We start from the raw sequence: 23,948 nt of genomic DNA on the forward strand, positions 1-23,948 counted from the left end.
GATTTGGAGAGATTGGAAATGAGCTTGAATGGGCTCTTCGCCAGACTAACTTGCAGAGCAAATCTAAATTTGCCGGAAGTTCGTCTGGGTTTTCCCAGGCTAAACTTGGCCCACTTGTAGTATGTAAAAGTATACATTTAAGTGTACTACAAGTGTAACAGTAGTAAACTTTAAGTTCACAACTAGGTTTCTCATTTGTAATGCATCTGTACTACAAGTGAACTTAGGAGAATACTAGTAGTTTACTATTTTAATACAAGTGGTATTTTTTTTAGTTTATGAAAGTACACACTGAAGTGTACTCTCAGTAAACTACTAGTTTAGTAGTTTATACCGCAAGTATACTTGTACGTTTTCTTTAAGTGAACATAACATTATACTTATAGTTTACTATTTATATATTATTTTTGCACTTGCAGTATACTACTAAGTTCAAATGTAGATATTCTTTTTTTATACTTGAAAATACCTTTAACTAATTTTTAAAACATTTATTAGCTTCATGCATCCTTTTTTATCAACATTTGAATGTCGGTTAGTTTCATGTAGAAAGGCAACATTTTAAACAAAAAAGTTAAGAAAATCACATTTTTGTCAAATTTAAAGTGCTTTAAATGTCTTGACAAACTAAGAGACGTAAATTAAATTTGGATCAAATAGTAATAAAATAAATAGATTGTACTAAATATCAGCTTGCTTATTTTGCTCAATATTTTGCTCAAGATACATTTGTAAACGTTTTGAGTATATGCTCTAGTTACGTAAGAATGAGCCTATGATTGATTCTGGAAATAAATTACTAGCTAGAGGATTTCTTCAAAGATGCATCATACTATAATTTTAAGGGAGTTATGCAAGTATATATGCGAGAATTCTTTATTCTATCATGACGGAAGCCAACATGAAATCCTATATTTGAACCACATCATATGCCATCCATGCCAAACAATGTCAGCGCCAACCTGAAAAAGTATTTGGAAGTTCTGAGAGTTCAAGGGATGTATTCTGTGAATTTGTTTAAGTGCAGACTTGTTTTGTGTTTAAATGAGGAAATGAATATAGTTAATACATTTATTTTTTCATTATTTTATATAATTGGTATTATTTTAATATTTTATAAAATATTTTATACATTTAGATGTCAGTTCAGTACATATTGTTTATTTACAAAATAGTTATTATTTGTTTAATTTTTATTTTTTTAATTAATAAGAACAGTTAATAAACATTTTAAAATGTGTTATAATTTCAGAACATTTTTCTCTGGAGCATACGATGTGGGATAGATAAAGTTGCCTTCATCAATTGAAAAACAATCATCTTTTCCCATTCCAATATTTAAAGGGACAGTTCACCCAAAATGAAAATTCTGTTATCATTTACATTTACTCACCTTCATGTTATTCCCAACTTGTATGAGTTTCTCTCTTCTGCTGAACACAAAATAAGTTATTTTGAAGAATATGGGAATGCAAACATTTGATGATATGGAGAAAAAATACTATGGAAGTCAATGGGACCCATCAACTGTTTGGTTTCCGATATTCTTCAAAATATATTTTTTTGTGTTCAGCAGAAGAATAAAAAAACTCATACAGGTTTGGATCAACTTGAGGGTGAGTAAATGATGACAAAATTTTCATTTTTGGGTGAACTATACCTTTAAGTGCAGACTTGTTTAGAGTTTAAATGCGGATATAAATGTATTTTAAAAGAATATATTTTATATGAATTTATATATTTTTCATTATTTGATGGATCATTTTATAAAATATCTTCACACAAATAAATGTTTAATAGTAGTATAATTGTATACTTTTTATTACACAATTATGCAGTGTTCTTATATAAATAAAAAATAAAGTATATGTTGCATTTGTATATGGATTGAGATGAAGTTGCCTGCATCCCCTAATAAAGTCATATTTTCCCATCCCACCATTTAAGCGCTGACTTGTTTAAAGATTAAATGCAATTAAAAAACACCTGTGTGTTACTTATTACTTAATATTTGTATTATTTAGTGGATTTTTGTTTCTTCTTTTTTTTCCACATTTAAATGAACAAATTTTAAATACTAATATAATGTAGTTCACTTTATTCCACTAATTCTTTAACAATTACAATTTTGGTATTTGTTATTAATTTTTTTAATTAAAAATTGTGTAATAATTTCAGAAATCAAGACATTTTTCTCTGCAGCAAACAATGTGGGATGAACTTGCCTGCATCCACTGATCCAGAGTCATCTTTTCCCATCTTACTGCTAGTTGATGTTTGGTTTTGGACCAGCAGTCATGGTTAGTTTATTTCAAGAGAATCCTCCAGTGCTAGCATTTGTTTTTAACTGTATGCATTCAGTACACATCAAACCCATGTCATGGCCAGGAGAAGGTCAAGCTCCATTCTGTTAGCACCATTACATTTGAAAGCCTGTTTGAGTCACAACTTTTGGCAGATTTTTGCTTGGTAGATTCTGAGTGTCTTAAACATGTAGGCGAATGCTGCCAACACCCGTTTCTTCAGTCACAATCTCGTTAGATTTTCAACAAATTGTGGATGACTCAGGAGACCTGAGTCTGTCGAACTGGAGCTGTGAGATAGAAATGGCCTGCTGATGGTATGATTTTGGAAGATGTTCATAACCTGTGGGAGGCACAGAGACAAGTGAACAGAGGCTCATATCCGTCCTTTTTATTTGATTGTGGCGCCACCATATGGACATACATGGGGCCAGTTAAATTCACCCCAAAATTAAATATATATATATATATATATATATATATATATATATATATATATATATATATATATATATATATATATATATATATATATTCCTGTTCTTGTGTGTTATGAAAACCATGTGATTTTCTAATTGCTAAATGTCTGCTCTTTATATGCAGGGAAGCTGAATGGTGACTACAGTTGTCAAGCAAGTCTTCCTTCATCTGTTTTTCTTCCTGTCACCAGGTCGTTTTGAAGGGGGATACAAGCATTGCCACCATGAGAAAAGCCCCTCTAAATTCAACGAGGTGATCAGTCCTGAGGTGCTGAAGATGCGTGCCGCTCTCTTCTGTATCTTTACCTACCTGGATACGAAGACACTCCTGCGGGCGGCCGAAGTGTGCCGGGATTGGAAGTTTGTGGCTCGTCACCCAGCGGTTTGGACCAGAGTTCTGCTGGAAAACGCTCGCATCTCCTCAAAGGTTTTTAACACCATTCACACTAACATGCTTACAGTAGTGCTCCTGTTACATTTGGGCACTGACCGCCCACTTTTTTTAGGAGACTGGCTTACAGAATACATTTATTATTTATTTTCTTTGTGGCCATTTCAGAAAATTCTTTAATAAAGATACAGTATCTAAGCCTTGAGCCAAACCAAACCAACATTTAAGACAGACTAACAGTACCATGAGCTCCAAGGTTAATATAATTAATATAACATACATTTTTCACTAGAAGTTTAGGAATTAAATGCATATTTTAATGTCATGTTATAGTGTTAGAGCATAATATACAGAAGAAGAAAAAAAACATTGAAAAGGGAAATCTAGAGTGATTTAATTTCAACATTCACAGTGAAAATTAATTAATAGTTCATTCATTCATTAGCAGTTTGTCCATTTGTTGTCAGAGCTGATTGGTTTGGCTCAAGGCTTAGATACTGTATCTTTCTTATTTATTTTCTTTGTGGCCATTTCAGAAAAGTCTTCAATAAAGATACAGTATCAAAGCCTTGAGCCAAACCAATCAGCTCTGACAACATTACGAATGACAACATTACAGCATTATAATTGAATTGGATTCAAATTGACAAACTGCTAATGAATAAATGAACTATTAATTCATTTTCACTGTGAATGTTGAAATTAAATCACTCTAGATTTCCCTTTTTCAATGTTTTTTTCATTTCAAAAATGATGCTCTAACACTATAACATGACATTAAACATGCATTTAATTCCTAAACTTCTAGTGAAACATGTATGTTATATTACTAGTAATAACCTTGGAGCTCATGGTAAGTCTGTCCTAAATGTTTAAGACATTATTGTTAAAATAACTTAATCTATTCCATTAGTAGACGAACAAGTAAAAGGGTTCTTCCTAAAATACAACAGTACATTTTGAACTAATTGTTAACTAAATAATAATAATATGGTTCTGCTGTATTTTAGTTAAAGAAAGTAAAGCTTTAAAGGAAGAAAATAACTATAGATGGCCATTGCTCAGTAAAGGATTGAGAGTTAGAGTATGAAGTTTCCGTATGAAGTTGATCGGGATCATTTTGTAAATGTTATGTAATGATGTCACTTCCTAGACCAAGAAGATGATGTCATTAAGAAATTGACTTTTTAGTAAAAGGAAGATTAAAAAAAGATTTAATAGTATAGAAAGATATTAGGGGCACAGGCATAGTTTTTTAATAGATGTAATAGAAAATCTGTCTAAACATTTTTTTTTACACATTTAGCTAAAAATGTTCATCTTTATATATATATATATATATATATATATATATATAAGTAATAAATTGTCATGTTAAGTTAGTACATTGCACCAGTAAATGTGGTAGAAGCATCAAACCAATATAGTAAAATTTCATAATTCAACCATTTAAATCTGTAATGTTGTGGTAGAAGTAAACAAACTAATAAGAAGTAAACAAACTAATATGATTTCCATCTTTAAAAATTGGCAGTGTAAATATAGGATGATAAAAATGTACTGCATTGTTGGAATAACCCAAAAAACATTTAACAGATCTGAATGTGATGTATAACAGCGTAGCATAAATGATCTGCTGCCCACGTATTTTGTGACTGTTGAAAGTCCTGAAAAATGCCAAGCTCTCTAACTCTGTCTCTCACTATGTTTGTTTAGTTCTTGTCCACTGTGTCTCAGTGGTGCACACAGACACATTCCCTCATCCTCCAGAACCTCAAACCCCGGCAGAGGGGGAAAAAGGAAACAAAGGAGGAATATCTGAAGAGCACACGGTAACACGGTCTCCCTCTGCACCTGCTGTTTACTGTACCATACTGACCCTGCTGTTTGTGTGGCTACTGCCTTCCCACAGCTCCACACACCTCCTCTTTATTACCTTCTGCACTCTTCCCTGATCCTCTCATCACTCTTTTACACCAAACAGATACACACTCACTCGCTCACACAGTCTGACACTTGTGAAGTGCTTGTTCAGAGATCCAGCGTGAGAAGGGAACAGAATGAGCTGTCTGTTAATTGCTCTGCTAAACCACCTCAACCAGAGTGCCAGTCGAAAACCTCATCCGAATTTGAATATTTGGTGGATTGAAAAAAATGGAAATTCTGTCATTATTTACTCACCCTCATGTCCTTTCAAACCCGTATTTCGTAACCCGTAACCTGATTTTCGTTCATCTGCGGAACACAAGAAGATATTTTAATGAAATCTGAGAGATTACTGTTCCTCCATCGACAGCTACTCAAGTGACACTTTGATACTTTAAAAAGTTCATAAAAAGATCGTAAAACTAATCCATATGAATTGAGCAGTTTAGTTCGAATTTTCTGAAAAAACACAAACTCTTTATATGATGAACAGATAGAATTTAGGCATTTATTCACATATAAACATTCATCAACTCACACATCAGTTGTGGTAAACGGAAGCTCAAACATGTTCGCTTGACTTGAGAGAACCAATGAGGTTCATTCTCATGTTACGCAGCATGTTTAAGCTTCTGCAAGAACCAATGAGGTTCATTCTCCCAGGTCAAAGCAGGTTCGGTTGACCTTCTGATCTGCGTTAATATGTGAATAAAAGCTTAAATCATACACAAAGGCTGTCTCTTCTGAAAATTTGGACTAAACCCCTCAATTCATATGGATTAGATTTACGATTCCTTTATGAACTTTTTGAGGCATCAAAGTGGTAATTGTGTAGACTGACGATGGAGGGACAGAAATCTCTCAGAATTAATTAAAATATCTTAATTTGTGTTCCGAAGATGAACGAAAGTTTTGTTGGTTTGTAATGACATGAGGGGGAGTAAATAATGACAGAATTTTCATTTTTGGATGTAAAGCAGTAAGACTAAAATATCCTATATGAGACAAACCATTCATAAAACATTTGTTAACAGCCGTCAAATGAAAGATAATAGTAATCAATGCGGCAAATGCCACCTCAGGATAATAAAATCAGGACTGTCTTAACATTATTAGAACGTCTGGTGACTGTAGTCATGAACTGAATTATTAATAGTTTCTCTTTCTTTTTTGTTTAGTGGCTGTCTTGAGGAGGGTTTGGAGGCTTTGTTGAAAGCTACCGGCAGTAATCTGCTCATCCTGAAGGTGTCTCATTGTCCAAATCTGTTGACTGATCGCTCTCTGTGGTTGGCGAGCTGTTATTGCAGGGCACTACAGGCTGTCACATACAGGTTGGTCCACTAGGGAGCACTGTTTAATATACCACATATCCTTTTAGCGTACAATTTTGATTCTGATTGGTTAATTGCAAAATTTGCCTGTCAGATATTGTTTGTATTATGACCCTTAACGAACGGAGCATGTTTATTTCTACTCTAACCTGTACTTCCCTTGGAGATAATTTAAAAAGTTTTCTGGCTAATATATATAATTTTATAAGCACACACACAGTCAAAACCACAAAAGTACATGAGGGGGCATGGTGATAGGACAAAAATATGAGATGGGAGGAAAATTGGTATTTCAATTTGCTCACAAAATGTTTGGGCTCTCTCGCAAAAGTATTGCGTTCCTCCAAGAAACTTTGCATTTGCTCACAAAAAAATTGTGTTCGCTTGCTAAACATTTGCATTCTCTCACTTGCAGAAGCAATGAAATATAGGTTTTCCTCCCACCTCATATTATTTCCATCACAGAAGTTTTGTGGGTGAATGCGGTGTTTCTCGAGGAACACTGTAGTTTTTTGAGCAAACATAAATGCATTGAAATAAAAAATGTCCGTGTATCTCATATTTTTTTCTCCCCGTACTTTTGTGGTTTTGACTTTGAGCAAATAAAATGCATACATATATTAGCCAGAAAGCTTTTATAATTATCTCCAAAGGGCAGTGCAGGCCAGAGTAGAAATAAACATGTTAATTAATGTTTTTGGTTGCTTAGTTCCTGTTGGCAGATCAAAACAGGCTTTGCATAAGCAGACAAAAAAAAAGTCTGATATTGATGATGTTTTAGGAGTGCAACAGACCCTGTTGGACAGGAGGTTATCTGGGCATTAGGAGCTGGTTGCAGAGACATCATCTCACTACAGGTGGCGCCTTTGCATCCATGGTAAGATCGAAATGCACCGTAATTTGTTTTCAAAGACATTTGTAGATTTTTGTTACAAGTAGTTGTTCTACATGGCTTGATAGCTTAAATATGATATACATTTAAATGCAGCATTTACTTTCATTTTTTTAGCATTTCATTTAAGTATTTGACATTAGAATTTCTTTTTTAATGTTGAACGTAAATAATTTCAAATGTAAATTGTCTTTGTGCAGTCAGCAGCCAGCACGCTTCAGTAACAGGTGCTTGCAGACCATTGGCAGATGCTGGCCACACCTGCGAGCTTTGGGTGTGGGCGGGGCTGGCTGTGGCATACAGGGATTGGCTTCTTTGGGTAAGCGAGAATACATTTGTATTGCTATTTTGTTTGTGTGTGAAATTATACTTTTATTCAGCAAGGACACATAAAATTGGTTTAAGGTGTAATATTGACAACTAGCGGTTGAACTGGGTTCTGTAGTCCAAATTTTTCCCCGCTGCACCTCCTCAGACTGGACTTTCACGTGGTTTGCCAGATTGAGGACACTTGACAGAAACGAGGGTAATTTACAATGGAAAGTCTTACAGTATAAGTTGATCAGCTAATGTATACATTTGCAATGTTTTTATTTCCATCTGGTCGAATTTGCTATCTCAGACCCAGTTTGTGTGCTGGTTACAATCACTGTGTTAGCTACTATTGGGTAAATTGGCAGTGGGCAAGAATTTGAATATAGCATTTTTCCTACATGTCTGCAAACATATTATGGTATTTTTATGCTTCAGTGCAGTCAATAACATAGAGAACCTTCAGAAATTGTTAAAACACAGTTTCCACAAAAATATTAAGCAGAGCAACTGTTTTCAACATTGATATTAATAATAAGAAATGTTTAGCATATTAGAATGATTTCTGAAGGATCTTGTGACAATGAAGACTGGAGTAATGATGGGGCAAATTCAGCTTTGCCATCACAGGAATAAATGTAAAAAATATATGAAAATAGAATACAGTTATACACAATGATACTGATTTTACTGTATTTTTGATCAAATAAATGTAGCTATATATTTATATATATATATATATATTCACATACTGCATGTATATATAGTCATTTTAAACGTATATCTTTGTAAAATACTTTGGATGCTTTGGATTTAGGGCTCTGCTCTGATTTAGGACCATCATCCATAAAAAATCTTTACTATACTAACCATACAGATCAGCATTACAGATCAGATCAGCATTACGAGGCAGCATCTCTCAACCCTATTATCTATCTAGCATAGACAAGAACTTGTTATTCACATTGAAAACTGGGACAAAGAGACACCGGGAAGGACACTTTTAACATGCTTTTGGAGGCATATTGTACTATAAATAAATGTTTTGAAGAAGGAAAGAGCCATTTTCTGCTATGTTTTCTGTTTTTAACCTACTTTACTGTACCATTTCATTTACAAATAATGGTTTTGACCTTTCTAAATCACAAGGTTTCATCTGAGCTTTACATAGAGCACTCAGAAGACTGAATCAGGAAGAAAAACATAATGTTTTTTGAATTTGTAATTTTACATGGTTTTCTCAATCCATCTTACAGTTATTTTGTTCCAGTCCAGTTCAAAATGACAAAGCACTATAATCACATCATGAAATATTTTCATATTACATGTGCACTATATAAGGCATGTTTTTCTCTCCCTGTGCCCACCTAAATATAGTTATATAAATATAGCCTTTATTTTAGGATGAATAGAATATTCATTATTTTGGGTGAACTATTCCTTAAACATCATCAGTAATGCAGCCGTCTACCAGTGTGGCAATAGACATTCTTTGTTGCGTTCTCCACAAAGACTGTAATGACCATCTTTGTGTGTATATATCTTCAGCAAGGAACTGCATGCGGCTGCAGGTGCTTGAGTTGGACCATGTCAGTGAAATAAATCAGGAAGTGGCTGCTGAGATGTGCCGAGAGGGACTGAAGGGTCTGGAGATGCTGGTGCTCACCTCCACTCCTGTTACTCCTAAAGCCCTGCTTCACTTCAACAGTGAGTCCACACTCACTGATTCAAATTCTGATTTATTATTATTGTTTAGTATTTTAGTGAACAATAGTTCTATTTGTGCATGATTACATCTAAACCAATGATCAACCAAATGAAAGCCTGATGTCAAAAGAAGAGATATTAAATCATGCTTTATTAAAATAAATTATTTACATTTTTAATAATCGGCATTTAAAGTGTCCCTATTATTAAGGTTCCTAATTTGGATTTGGAGGTCTCCTACAACAGGTTCACATGTAGGAGAACACTTTAATTTCTTTAATTTAACTTTAAAAACACTTTAATTTTTTGACCAAGGTCAAAACACACTTTAATTTTCTCATAATACACATTGCAGAATCACCTAATTTCTCGAATAGTCTGAAAATGGTTTGTTTGAAGAATCTCTCTAAACCCCTCCTTCCCATGAGCCTACTCTGCTCCAATTGGTCAGATGGCCCAGTCTGTTGCGATTGGTCAATTGTCAGAAACGAAATGCAGCTCCGGAGCTTCTTCAGTGCTTGATACACAGTGATATGAATGTTGGCCTCGGTTTCTCCATATCAATTTCAGGGCGAGTCCTCGTCATTTGGAAGTGGATTCGCAGCGCTGAAAATAGCATCTTCCCACCATGTCGACAACACGAACCAAACTCTTCCAGGCCTTAGCTACAACCAGGGCCCTTTGAAGGAATTTGGGGGGCCCAAGCAAAATGGACATGGAGGCCCCCCCCAAATACTGCTGTTGCATATACTGTGCATAAATAAAAAATGTTTACAGTGCAAATACATAAAAATCATGTTCCTCTTTCTGGTTAAAGGGATAGGGGGCCCCCTTGAGGGGGATCCCGATAACAGTGTCATTGCACTTTTCCTGCATTGACTATCAAAGGGTAGGTCACACAGTTTGTCGTTGCATTTTATTCTTAACCAGTCGTTGTCTTGGGGCCCAAGGCCAGCTCGGGGCCCCAAGCAATTGCCTGGTTTGCTTGCCTTGTCGCGACGGCCCTGGCTACAACTACAGTGTTTGAGGGCGGGTCAAAGTAGATGTTGTTCGCACTTCGATCTTTTAAACTTTGCAGACCTTTTACATTCACAAACCGCTATATTACAATCCACTTGAAAGGTAATATTCGAAAAAGCATAATAGGGGCACTTAAATAAAATGAAGATACTAATGAATATTCTCCTGAATTTGAAATGAACTTCAGATGAGACTTATAAAGTGTCCATAACGTTGTAGGACAACTCCATGATTGTAAATTCAGATTTGGAGCTATAAATGAAATGCAATACTCCCACACTTCCTGTAAAATGGCCCTCTGCCCTCGCTCCCTTACTCACTGCCTGGTTCGCCCTCTTCACAGGTGTGTGTCGTAACCTGAAGTCTATTGTAGTCCAGATCGGTATAGAAGATTACTTTGAAGACCCCAACAGCCCTGAGGCCAGAAAACTCTTTGATGAAATGGTGAACAAGCTGCAGGTATGGAATCATCGCCATAAATAAGTCTTTGAGACATCTGAGGACATATAAAATTTGACCCATCCATCTGCCAGACTAAAATTACCAGCTAAAGCAGTTCAGTAGTAATTCAGTCTTAGGCCGTGGGGTTTCCTGTGTCTGAGACAGTGTATAAGATGAGTAAGTGAAAGCAGAAGAACCTCTCACAGCTGGCGTGTTGAAGAACCATGAGTCAAATGCAAGTGATTCATCTCATCCATTTGCCTGCTTTGAGGATGCAGGAAGCTGCCTCTTCTCTGTTCTGACTCTAGAGAAGCTGGGAGAGGAAGTGAAAGTGGGGTTACACCCACCTACATTAAAACTCCTGTTTAAGTTACTTGCAGGATATCTTACACAAGCTGTGCCGAAATGGGCTGCTGTAGATGACAGAGGGCATTGCTCATCGTATATCATTTTCAAAAATATTTTGTACTTGTTCTGATTCTGCCCACGGTTTATTTCCACCTCAGTGTGGAAGCATATTTATAGTGTTCATAAATGTTCAGATCTATATAATCTCAGTGATTGTGATTGTGGCTCCTCCATGTGGTTTGTTCATTTTAAAAAAAATAATAATAAAAGCAAAGTACCCTTTAATAACATCAGATGATCAGTTGAAACCATCAAGATACAAGCTCAGATTATGATTGTCCAGAGATATTTTAAAATATCAAATTATGTCACTTTAATGCTTCGTTGCCACGCATGTTACCTCTTTTTATCCAAAGATACTTACAATAACACTGAATAATGTGAAAGTAACTGGCTATAGAGAGGCCAACGTTCCATAGTGCATTGTTAGATTTAGAAACAAAGCAAGCAGTTTATTACAAACTTCAACGAAATTAAAATAGAATAGCACATTTAGAAGCCACTTTCGTCATCCGTTTTCGAACGTCTTTTAAATTCCAGTTCAGTTTGATTTGTATTGATGTTGCAGCAGAATGTGGAATTGTAATTTGAATTTAAATATGGAACTTTGGCCTCTCTATCGCCAGCTGTGGTTGAAGCATAAAATTGCAAGTTACTTTCGCATTGCTCAGTGTTATTTTGGGGTTGTTTATATACTATTATAGTATTTCATAATATTTTGAATTATCTTTTATATTTATATTTTTTGTTTTTATTTAATAATTGTATGTCCTTTTTATTAGTTATACACTCACCTAAAGGATTATTAGGAACACCATACTAATACTGTGTTTGACCCCGTTTCGCCTTCAGAACTGCCTTAATTCTACGTGGCATTGATTCAACAAGGTGCTGAAAGCATTCTTTAGAAATGTTGGCCCATATTGATAGGATAGCATCTTGCAGTTGATGGAGATTTGTGGGATGTACATCCAGGGCACGAAGCTCCCGTTCCAAAAGATACTCTATTGGGTTGAGATCTGGTGACTGTGGGGGCCATTTTAGTACAGTGAACTCATTGTCATGTTCAAGAAACCAATTTGAAATGATTCGAGCTTTGTGACATGGTGCATTATATACATGGGCGCTCATTCTATTTATTGGCATGTTTGCACACGTGTTTCAGGCACTGTTCATGCTGGGAGTATTCCCAAAGTGTCATGACATCATGACCCAGCATCTCATTCCCTCTCAAGGAACCATGGTTACCTTTCGTAGTCACTACGAGTTCCGTCGTGATGACGAATGGGGTTTCGCTTAGAAAGCCTATCAACTTCGAGTATTACAAAACAAGCCAATGACAAAGAAATGCCATGGGTCTGCAGATTTTGCATAGCGTAACTCCGCCCCACCTCGTGGGTATATAAGGAAGTACGCTGGCAACATGCAGATAGGTTTTTGCTTTGGAGCCAAGAGATCCTGTCGGTGTTGGTGTGACGGTGTGTTCCAGTGAGTTTCACATTCCTGCCTGCTGATCTGTGCAGTGGTCTGCAACAACTTGTGTGTTTCTCCCCGGGCGCTTCAGCACTGCTGCAAGCTTTTCTCTCACAAAAAGAGCTTGCACGTGGCATGTCTTTTTAAAGTGCTTTTAAAGGCTTCGATCACCCTCAGACAGTATTTGTGGATGCGTCATGTTCGCACTGCGCGAACATGACCATCGCAACGTTATGGTGGAGACTCGATGACCGAGATTCCCCTCATCCACACCCCAATCTATTCTCTCTACGAGAGGGAATACTTTGGCTGGTGGCCAGGGTGACCTGAGGCAGATGGTGCGGTAACATCCCGACGAATTTCCCCGCGGTCCACACCCCCCTCTTTCACATTGCAACCCGCGTGGTTTCCGGATGAGTTCACTGACCAGTCGCGTTCTGAAGCTCGCGTCCAGCTTCTCATTTGGCGCTTCGGCAGATGAAATCATGTCTATCGCCGCATCACAAGGTGAGCTGGAGTCCTCTGGAGATGACGGTTCGGCTGTGCTGCCACCTTCGGGTGTGCTAGCATACCGAGTCTGATCCAGAGTTGATGGCTATGCTTTCCTGGGCCGCCGCGAGTATTGGGCTTGTGTGGATCCTTCCACCATGTCCCGAGCACTCAAAGTTGATGATTGGTTTTAGTGGGAGGCGAAACCAAATACCTTTCTACCCGGACGTGCATGAAGAGGTCATGAGATCGTGGGAGTCTCCTTTGACTTTTCGCGACTGCTCAGCGGCCTCTTCCGCCTTCTCTGCCTTCGCAGAGGCCGCGGCCAAGGGTACACTGGGGTTCCCCCATGTAGTGTTCTGTGGCAAGACATTGGTGTCCCCACAGTGCCTCCACCTGGTGTGGCGACCCTAAGCACCCCTCCAAAGCCTGAGCCTTCTTGCAAGACCCTGTGCAAGATTAGGGAGGACGAGGAGCAGGTCATATTGGTTGTGCCTCATTTGCCCACCCGGACCTGGTTCCTAGCGGTGGTGGCTACCATCACTTCCGCTAGAGCGTCGTCCACAAGATATGCCTATGCGTTGAAGTTGAACCTCTTCGTCAACTGGTGCTCTTCTCGCCGTGAAAACCCCAGAAAGTGCTCGATCAGTGTCGTGCTTTACTTTCAGCAAGATGGTTGGAGCGAAAGCTGTCTACCTCCACCCTCAAAGTGTATGTTGCGGCCATCGCAGCACATCACAACGCAGTCGAAGGTAAGTCCATGGGAAAGCACAACCTGATCATCAGGTTCCTGAGAGGAGCGAGGAGACTCAATCCTCCTCGCCCTCCTCTCGTTCCCCCTCTTGGGACCTCTCAGTGGTTTTAACTGCCCTGCAGAGTGCTCCCCTTGAGCCTCTGCAATCAGTGGAGCTTAAGTTCTGTCAATTAAGACAACGCTCCTGGTTGCATTGGCCTCCATTAAGAGGGTAGGGGACCTGGACGCATTTTCCATTGACGAAGCGTACCTGGAATTCGAGCCGGCCTATTCTCACGTGATCCTGAGACCCCGGCCTGGATATGTGCCCAAGGTTCCCACCACTCCCTTTCGAGATCAGATGGTGAACCTGGAAGCGCTGCCTGGAAAACCCAGCCTTGGCACTGCTCTGTCCAGTATGCGCCCTCCATGCCTAATTGGACAGAACGCAGTGTTCAGGACCTCAGACCAGCTGTTTGTCTTTTATGGTGGGAAGCTGAAGGGAAAGGCTCTCTCCAAGCAAAGGTGGTCTCACTGGGTAGTGGATGCCCTTGCTTTGGGATACCAGCAGCAAGGTCGACCATGCCCCCTTGGTGTGAATGCCCACTCCTCCTGGAGTGTGGCTTCCTCTTGGGCTCTAGCGTATGGTGCTTCGCTAACAGACATCTGCAGAGCTGCAGGCTGGACGACACCCAACACATTCGCCAGATTCTACAATCTCCGAGTGGAGCCAGTGTCCTCTCATGTACTTGCTTCAAACAGTCGGTACTAGGATCTGCTCAGGTGTCTTCGCTTGCTCGCCATTCCACTTCACAGACTGGATACGAGCGATAGTTCCTCAGGTGAGCTTCCCGATAGCCCTGAGTTCCTCTAGCACTCCTGAGTCAACGCCATAGTCTATGCCTTTCGGCAGCTTTCGCATTGGCTAGGTGCCTCCATGTGCATGGTTCCCCCTCTGGGCGACCCCCACGTGTGTATTTCCACTGTAAGCCTCTCTGAGCATGTGTCTTTCACTTGGCAAGCCACCTTGCCCCCCTGGAGTTGAAACATTCCACCCTACGGGCTGGATACTCCAGTGTTTCTCCATATGTTACCCCCTTCGGGCCATGTGTGTATTCCTAACTCCTCCCTTCGGGCAGGCAATAATTACATATTTCAGCTGAGATATGCTTCCCAGTGTACCTTGGTATTCCTGTGTTAAGTAGGACTCCTTCGTCCGTGCTAGTCTCACGACAGGGAGCTCCGACGTACGCAGGGCACTGGAAGACAGCCGAGAAGGTGGCGTGATTAGACTGGAACCTCATTCGTTTTCACGACGGAACTCGTAGTGACTACGAAAGGGAACGTCTCAGTTACGTATGTAACCCTGGTTCCCTGAGTAGGGAACGGAGACATTCCGTCTCCCTGCCACTTCCGCTGTACCGCTGGAAACGCCTGAGTTCAACCTCGGCTCCTCAGCAAGTAACATATCTGCATGTTACCAGCGTACTTCCTTATATAACCACGAGGTGGGGCGGAGTTACGCTATGTAAAATCCGCAGACCCATGGCATTTCTTTGCCATGGGCTTGTTTTGTAATACTCGAAGTTGATAGGCTTTCTAAGCGAAACCCCATTCATCGTCACAACGGAACTTCTCCATTCCCTACTCAGGGAACGAGGGTTACATACATAACCGAGACATTACGTTCATAGCCCGAGATGTTTTCAATCCAATAAAATTTAACGACATTCATATTTCCAGAAATATAACACCTGTTCATTCATATCTTTTCTGCCTTCTCTCAGGCACTCAAGAAAAGACCTGGTTTCTCCAAAATCCTCCATGTGAAAGCAGATGGCTTATGCTAACTCTGCTGTGTCGAGGCCAGAGCCACATGAAGGTTCACTGAATATTTCAACCTGATCGAGTCATTCTCTCCTTGATGAAACAAGGAAGAATCAAACACTTCCGCTTCAGTTTGAACTCTAAACACCAGTCTACCACACCAAGACGGGCGCCATCTGTTAGCTTTGACACGACACAACTAAATAGTGGAGATTATAAAGATAATACGTAACAAACTCTACAAGAAGGCATGATTACTTGCCTTGGATCCTGTTCCAACAGTCAGACCTAATTCAAAACCAGTTACGATTACAGACTAATGATTTTTCTCCAACTTGCCAAACGCACTAAACTTTAATGAGATCTCAGAGAACATGACGCCTCTCTAGAGCACAGAGCTGCAGGAGGGAACAGTCTCATATTCCGGATTGACCTGAAACATACAATCAATGTGAAATCCAAACAGCACAAATTTAAAATGCACATGGGTAAGTTATTAATGGGGGAGTTTGTGTTTGTGTGATCAGCTCGATTACTTCCCCGACGTTCAGCAAAGAGACGCATTAGTTCACTAGTCGTCTGGATGCTTCGACCAGCCATATTCCTTGGACAGTTTCAACATAACATGATCACCAGCTTCAAACAAGGCTTACCAAGACCCTTCTTTAGGGGATGTGGTGCCTCCATAGAAACTACTATTACTTGCAGCTATCTTGTGTCCACAAGTACGAGTTCAGACCAAACGAAGAAGCCAATAAACGCAAGCTCCACTGCCTCATTCGTGTCAGACCCTCCAGTCCTTTAGCCGTATTTCCATGACCAGGCTCTCTCTGGCAAGAGATTATTTCTCATCATTGGATCTGTTGTTCCAGAATGATTTCCAATGCCTTCTCCATAATGTGCCATCCATAGCTTCGACATTTTGTTTTCGTGGTTGAATTTTGGTCATTCCCAATGTGCCATTAGTGAATCTGTCACAGTGTTGGGTTTGTGTTCCCCTGATGTCCACTAGATGTCCTCCTTTCCCACGGTGTCCTTCACTTATGAACTACATTTCCCACGATCCTTGTCTCATCATTGCACTCAGCTGTTTCTTATCACTGATCATTGCACTCAGCCAATTCCCCATTATCATTGTCGATTCCCTGTGTATATAACCCTGTCTGTTTCAGTATGTGTCACGGAGTCCTTGTATTATGTCCCCACACTTCCGTTATTTGTATCATACTGGTTCTCGTTTGTATTTTATGTTTTGGATTGCCTTATTGGACTTTTGACCCCTGCCTGGATGACTAAGAGTTTGGATTGCCCTTTTTTATTAAACTACTGCTTTTGGATTTTCTGCCTCCAGTGTGTGTTCCGTGACAGAAGGGAAAAAAGGGCAATCCAAACTCTTAGTCATCCAGGCAGGGGTCAAAAGTCCAATAAGGCAATCCAAAACATAAAATACAAACGAGAACCAGTATGATACAAATAACGGAAGTGTGGGGACATAATACAAGGACTCCGTGACACATACTGAAACAGACAGGGTTATATACACAGGGAATCGACAATGATAATGGGGAATTGGCTGAGTGCAATGATCAGTGATAAGAAACAGCTGAGTGCAATGATGAGACAAGGATCGTGGGAAATGTAGTTCATAAGTGAAGGACACCGTGGGAAAGGAGGACATCTAGTGGACATCAGGGGAACACAAACCCAACACTGTGACAGAATCAGTGGAGCCTAAAAGGTTTTAAGTCATAACCTACAAGGTGTGTACTTATCTAAAGGGAATTGAAGAGCAAATTCATGTAGTGAGGGATAAAGACATGCTCATGGTGCTGTCACCCCAATCTACACCTACTGTTTCACCTCAGATGTCAACATCTCCATCTCTTACCGTTCAAACTTCTGATGAAATTCTATGGAACTCAGGCTGGTGGGGCTGAATAGATCACTTCCCCATCTGCTCTGTTGATTTCAGATGGTACTGTCCATGTTCTAAAGGTAGACACCACTGAATGGAGAATTTGGATTCTGAGTTCTGAATGTACACACTGCACAATTGTATAGAAGGGGTGAAAACAAATATATACAAGTGTCACTTTAGGTTCTTCAAAGAATCTATAAGAACTGCACTCCGGAAGTGTGTGGGTTAATTTTTGGCTTTGGTTCCTTAGACCTTTAAAATGTAAAAGTACGTTAACAATAGCCATATTAGGCTGGTGCAGTCAGACTTGAAAATGTTAAATGATTCTACACAGCTGAGATTGAATTCAATATTCATAGCTGTGTTTTGTCAAGGCCAGCATTGAGAAGTTAACATTTTAGTTTGTTTTCAAAGAGAAAATGTTTATTTCCAGTTATATTTTGGTGCACTTTTGAGAAGATCGCATGACATGTCAGGTTTTGCTTTCTGTTGGAATATTACTCCATGGTTAGGAAAGTCTGAATGAATGTGAGAGCACTTAAATGGTTTTAGCTAGAAGTCAATCATACAAAGAATCTAGAATAGGCCATTCTCATCAAGTTTCTTTTTTTTTTTTTTTTTTTAAACATGCTGATGCAATAATACTGATGCAAGTAATGGTCTCGACCGCTCTTGGTGCTGTACCACTTACCCATCAGGCATTTCTGCTCCCCTTGGCCAGCCTTCGAGCTGAAATCACATGGTCTAAACGGTCTACTCTAAGTGCTTTAGTCAAGGCGAGCACTTCTACTGAGCAACGTTCTACTTCCTGTCTTAAAACGCATTGCTGGACTTGAATTAGCATGAGAGGAGTATTCACATGAACTGCCTGAGGTTACTTCAGGATGGCTGTTCAAAAAGAGGCAATGGAAACTGCAAGACCATCTTCAAGAAAGAAGTTGCAGAGGTGGAATAGGGCAACTTACCCCCAACCCCACACAATGACTTTTTGAGTGTGCTGGCACTCTTGTCTTCTAAAGACTTTTAAAAAAAGCTGTGTGTATATCTTGTTTCTATTGGAAAGGAATTACAAAACGGTGTAAATATTTGAAATATTACCAAGAAAGAGATAACCTGAAGAGTTTAACGGGTATCCGCCTGCAAATGGTTTCGTGTGTGGTGACTTCAAGAGTTCAAAGGTATCGAATTTGCAGTATGCTGTGTATGATAGATGCTTTATATTGAATGTGTATCAGAGTCCTATAGAGATGGAAATATAATTTAAACACAGAGTACAGTTTATTTCAACTATTTATTTCTATAAAAAGAGATGTCTATGATGATGGCATGTTTGTGCTAAAGCATTATATATCATGTTGCCTTTTCAACTGTTCTGCTGTAGATGTTATTAGATTATTAGATCCGAGTGCTCTGGATTACTGCTTGCTGCCTTTCATTTTTAGACAGAGCAACCGTTGCACCATTATTATGATAAAAAAAAGTTACCGCTAATGTTCAGTATTAAGCAATTGATGTTCTATTTTGTTTAACGTCAAGCCTTTTTAAAGAATCTGACAAATGTAATGCACTTTTTTTTTATCAGAGCACTTCCAGTGCTCTGTGAGATGGTTGGTTCCGTATTGACCATGTGCAATTCCTCTTTTCCTAAGCTTTGCACTGGAAGACTATCAGCTTTCCATTCATCATGTGATCGGTCAGTTCAATAGTTTTAGTGACTTTTTATGAAACCCTTGCAGTGGTCTTATTTAATGCATAGCATTAACCTGCAATATACAGTAAAAAAAAAAAATTTTTAATATATATACAGGTCCTTCTAAAAAAACTAGCATATTGTGATAAAGTTCATTATTTTCCATAATGTAATGATAAAAATTTAACTTTCATATATTTTAGATTCATTGTACACCAACTAAAATATTTCGGGTCTTTTATTGTTTTAATACTGATGATTTTGGCATACAGCTCATGAAAACCCAAAATTCCTATCTCAAAAAATTAGCATATCATGAAAAGGGTCTCTAAACGAGCTATTAACCTAATCATCTGAATCAACTAATTAACTCTAAACACCTGCAAAAGATTCCTGAGGCTTTTAAAAACTCCCAGCCTGTTTCATTACTCAAAACCGCAATCATGGGTAAGACTGCCGACCTGACTGCTGTCCAGAAGGCCATCATTGACACCCTCAAGCAAGAGGGTAAGACACAGAAAGAAATTTCTGAACAAATAGGCTGTTCCCAGAGTGCTGTATCAAGGCACCTCAGTGTGAAGTCTGTGGGAATGAAAAAGTGTGGCAAAAAACGCTGCACAACGAGAAGAGGTGACCGGACCCTGAGGAAAATTGTGGAGAAGGACTGATTCCAGACCTTGGGGGACCTGCGGAAGCAGTGGACTGAGTCTGGAGTAGAAATATCCAGAGCCACCGGGCACAGGCGTGTGCAGGAAATGGGCTACAGGTGCCGCATTCCCCAGGTCAAGCCACTTTTGAACCAGAAACAGCGGCAGAAGCACCTGACCTGGGCTACAGAGAAGCAGCACTGGACAGTTGCTCAGTGGTCCAAAGTCCTTTTTTCGGAGGAAAGCAAATTTTGCATGTCATTCGGAAATCAAGGTGCCAAAATGCCTGAAGTCCAGTGTCAAGTACCCATAGTCAGTGATGGTCTGGGGTGCCATGTCAGCTGCTGGTGTTGGTCCACTGTGTTTTATCAAGGGCAGGGTCAATGCAGCTAGCTATCAGGAGATTTTGGAGCACTTCATGCTTCCATCTGCTGAAAAGCTTTATGGAGATGAAGATTTCATTTTTCAGCACGACCTGGCACCTGCTCACAGTGCCAAAACCACTGGTAAATGGTTTACTGACCATGGTATTACTGTGCTCAATTGGCCTGCCAACTCCCCTGACCTGAACCCCATAGAGGATCTGTGGGATATTGTGAAGAGAAAGTTGAGAGACGCAAGACCCAACACTCTGGATGAGCTTAAGGCCGCTATCGAAGCATCCTGGGCCTCCATAACACCTCAGCAGTGCCACAGGCTGATTGCCTCCATGCCACGCCGCATTGAAGCAGTCATTTCTGCAAAAGGATTCGCGACCAAGTATTGAGTGCATAACTGAACATAATTATTTGAAGGTTGACTTTTTTTGTATTAAAAACACTTCTTTTATTGGTCGGATGAAATATGCTAATTTTTTGAGATAGGAATTTTGGGTTTTCATGAGCTGTATGCCAGAATCATCAGAATCAAAACATTAAAAGACCTGAAATATTTCAGTTGGTGTGCAATGAATCTAAAATATATGAAAGTTTAATTTTTATCATTACATTATGGAAAATAATTAACTTTATCACAATATGCAAATTTTTTGAGAAATGCTAATTTTTATATTATATATATATAAATATAATTGCTTGGTCATGTAAAAACATTCAATCATGTTTTTATTTCTGATTGATTTGCTTTGATTTCAGTAAGTGGTGAAAGTGATGACGTGTTATGTTAATAGTGAATAGCCCTTTGAATTTGAAATTTTATTTGATTAAACTATTCTAAACCATGTGACCAACCCAAAACTGGAATTGATACTAACAGGTTTAGAAAATGATTGTTACTTGGAGGGAAGAAAATGGGATCGATCACAGAATGCCACTTTATCTGAAAATAAATCACTTAGAAAGATTTATATAACTTTTATGTAAGCATAACCATTGTTTCTGTACCCCTGAACAGAACTGCAGTACTTGAAAGAATCAGTTATTGTGGTGTTAGCTATTGTTAGGTTCCAGATGTTGTGACAATTCATGTGTAGCTGTAATTGTAACCATCAAATCAATGACCTATTAAAAATTTGTCAAAAAAGGACTAATCTACAAACAGATTATTTATTAATAGAGTATTATCAGCATTTTTGTTCCATTATGTTTTGCGGAAACGTCTGCAGTAAAATAACATGATGTAAGACAAAAACGGCCTTCACAGTCTAAATAGCCATATTCAAACTCCACCGCCCTGGAATGAATATATAACAATTTATATACATCTGAATGCCTATTTTATTTTATTTCTGCTTCTCTATCCATTAATGTGGCATTCATTCCTTGATTTGATGATACTGATATATGGCTTCTTCGATGTTCAGCTTTGTGCCGTTGTGTTCTTTAGTCATTGTCATTACCTCTTAGGCTCTCGTTTGAATGATTGTATTTTATGCCCATCTGTCTGAACTGCTTTCATACATTACCTCAAACATCTTCTGGCAACATTAATTGAATTGTGTTGCTTTGTTTTATACCAACAGATTGCATTGATGTTTTTTAATGAATACCCTGCACATTCTCTGCTGTTGCACAAAAAGCCAATTCATCACCCAAAGTTGAATATTTATTGGAAAATGTTCATGTTTAAACTCTTTTCTTGACTGTGGGAACAACTAACTGCAGACCTTTTTTTCTTTTTTTCTTTTTCTTTTGTTGTATTGTTGTGGCCTGCTTAATAGCATTATTGTCTTTTCGACCGGTTATCCCAGTTTGCGAAAAGCTGATTATAAGAGTGTGATGGAATTGTTTACATTCCAAATTTCATGCCATTTTGTTCCAGGCATATTCTATAAGTTATAATAAAAATCTGATACATATTACTCATATTGTGTGAAGAGGTCTTTGTATTACTAACCACTGCATAGTAGGAACACCCCGCATGACTTGCTGTTTTGGAGATGATCTGACCCTGTTAAAGTCCCTCAGATTTTGCTTGCCCATTTTTCTTGCCTCTAACACATGGAGCTCAAGAACTGGTCACTTGATGCCTAATATAACCCACCCTTTGACAGGTGCTATTTTACGATATAATCAAATGTTATTCACTTCACCTGTCAGTTTAATGTTGTGTATATACTGTATACAACAAACTCATTGAGGGTTCCTCCACAGCGCCTAACAACGTTCCCCAGATCTGCTCCAAACAGCAACATAGTGTCGGCCCAGATCTGGTCCACATCTGGTACGTGTGGAATCCAAATGTTCCAGATGCGGGCCGGATCTGGGCCAACACTATGTTGCTGTCTGGGGCACTCCAAGACTATCATGTAGTAGTTAGCAGATGGAACTTTAGGATCCCCATTTACCAGAAACAAAAACATGATTCAATCAAGTAATAATTAAATGCTACGTACTCACATTCAGATGATTCTTCAGTTTGGGGCATTTTTGATTAGGCTCAGGATACACCACCAACATGGTTAATTGAGCCTCCATTAATTGATGCTCATATTTTGCTGAAAGATTTTATAAAGTGTTTTATGTACAAAGCAAAAAACAAAAACTAAAAAACAGTTACACATTCTCATAAAAAGGTTCTACGATTTACCTTCAGTGAGTCTCCTATATCATCACAGCAGCCTGGTCCCCCAGACAGCAACCTAGTGTCGTCCCAGATCCGGCCCATATCTGGTACGTATAATGACCCCTCGTCTTTAATAATGGATGTGAATAGGTTAAAATATTTTTGATGAACAGAGCTCTAGTAAACACAACAGGTAACACATTCCCATTGCTTTCTGGAAAGCATCCACACACCATTGCAAATAGGAGAATTCCCAGTTACCACAGTTGCAGATTTCCCATGGTACCTGCCCTCAGTTATGAACTCAGGGGGGCAGCAATCTTCTGTGCCTGATAGAAAAGCATTTTGTCTGATGCGTTAGCTTAAAATACTACTGCATGTTTTCAATGTATCCATTAGCATGCAAAGAACATTTTGTATTTGGTTTTATTTGATTCAAAACAATTGGGCTTCAATTTAGGACTCAGTGTTGACATTTCCAAACCAGATATGATGCGACAGGTTTTTATTAACAACAAATCGGTCTATATTTAAAAACTTTCAAAACTATATGCAAAGACAAGAATGCCTATGGAAGAGAACATATTTAATAACATTTAATAATAATAATAATAATAATAATAATAATAATAATAGTGCGTTGCCTGCAAAAAGCTGCTCTGTGTCCTCACTGTAGGTGTCTTCATGACGATCCAAAAAATCCATCACATCTTCAAGGTGAGGGGCGCTCAAGTACCATGATGTGGCGGTCAAACTGATCCTGCCAGCCCTGCAGCTCAATGATCTCTGGAGTGTTGGGGCCCTTATTAACAAGAATTAATAGCCCACACAGCAACATAGTGTCGGCTCAGATCCGGGCCGACACTATGTTGCTGTCTGGGAGGCCTATCTACTGGAAGGGGTGTGGGATGACCAGGCTAGAAGAAAAATAATTAGTTTGATTGTTAGATAATGGTGC

General features: G+C 38.9%; 1 protein-coding gene across 3 annotated transcripts in view; it reads left to right on the plus strand.

Moving 5' to 3' along the window:
• The window catches only part of fbxo41 (F-box protein 41), a 65,891-nt gene extending 43,605 nt beyond the window's left edge, over nt 1-22,286 (plus strand). For 2 of the 3 annotated variants that reach the window (XM_077246420.1, XM_077246421.1), the window contains exons 6-14: nt 2,974-3,209; nt 4,890-5,005; nt 6,278-6,430; nt 7,212-7,307; nt 7,523-7,641; nt 9,183-9,341; nt 10,705-10,820; nt 15,693-16,711; nt 17,463-18,257. In XM_077246420.1, the coding sequence (XP_077102535.1) occupies nt 2,974-3,209; nt 4,890-5,005; nt 6,278-6,430; nt 7,212-7,307; nt 7,523-7,641; nt 9,183-9,341; nt 10,705-10,820; nt 15,693-15,755 (1,058 nt within the window). In that variant the 3' untranslated portion in view covers nt 15,756-16,711; nt 17,463-18,257. Of the gene's footprint in view, nt 1-2,973; nt 3,210-4,889; nt 5,006-6,277; nt 6,431-7,211; nt 7,308-7,522; nt 7,642-9,182; nt 9,342-10,704; nt 10,821-15,692; nt 16,712-17,462; nt 18,258-21,947 lie in introns of those variants that run through there. The other variant, XM_077246422.1, reaches the window with a different exon arrangement.
• Nucleotides 22,287-23,948: the final 1,662 nt, after the last annotated feature.

Source organism: Siphateles boraxobius, unplaced genomic scaffold (assembly GCF_051911475.1).
Source record: "Siphateles boraxobius isolate OS27281-9 unplaced genomic scaffold, OSU_SipBor_1 29, whole genome shotgun sequence".
In the NCBI taxonomy this organism is placed as follows: domain Eukaryota; kingdom Metazoa; phylum Chordata; class Actinopteri; order Cypriniformes; family Leuciscidae; genus Siphateles; species Siphateles boraxobius.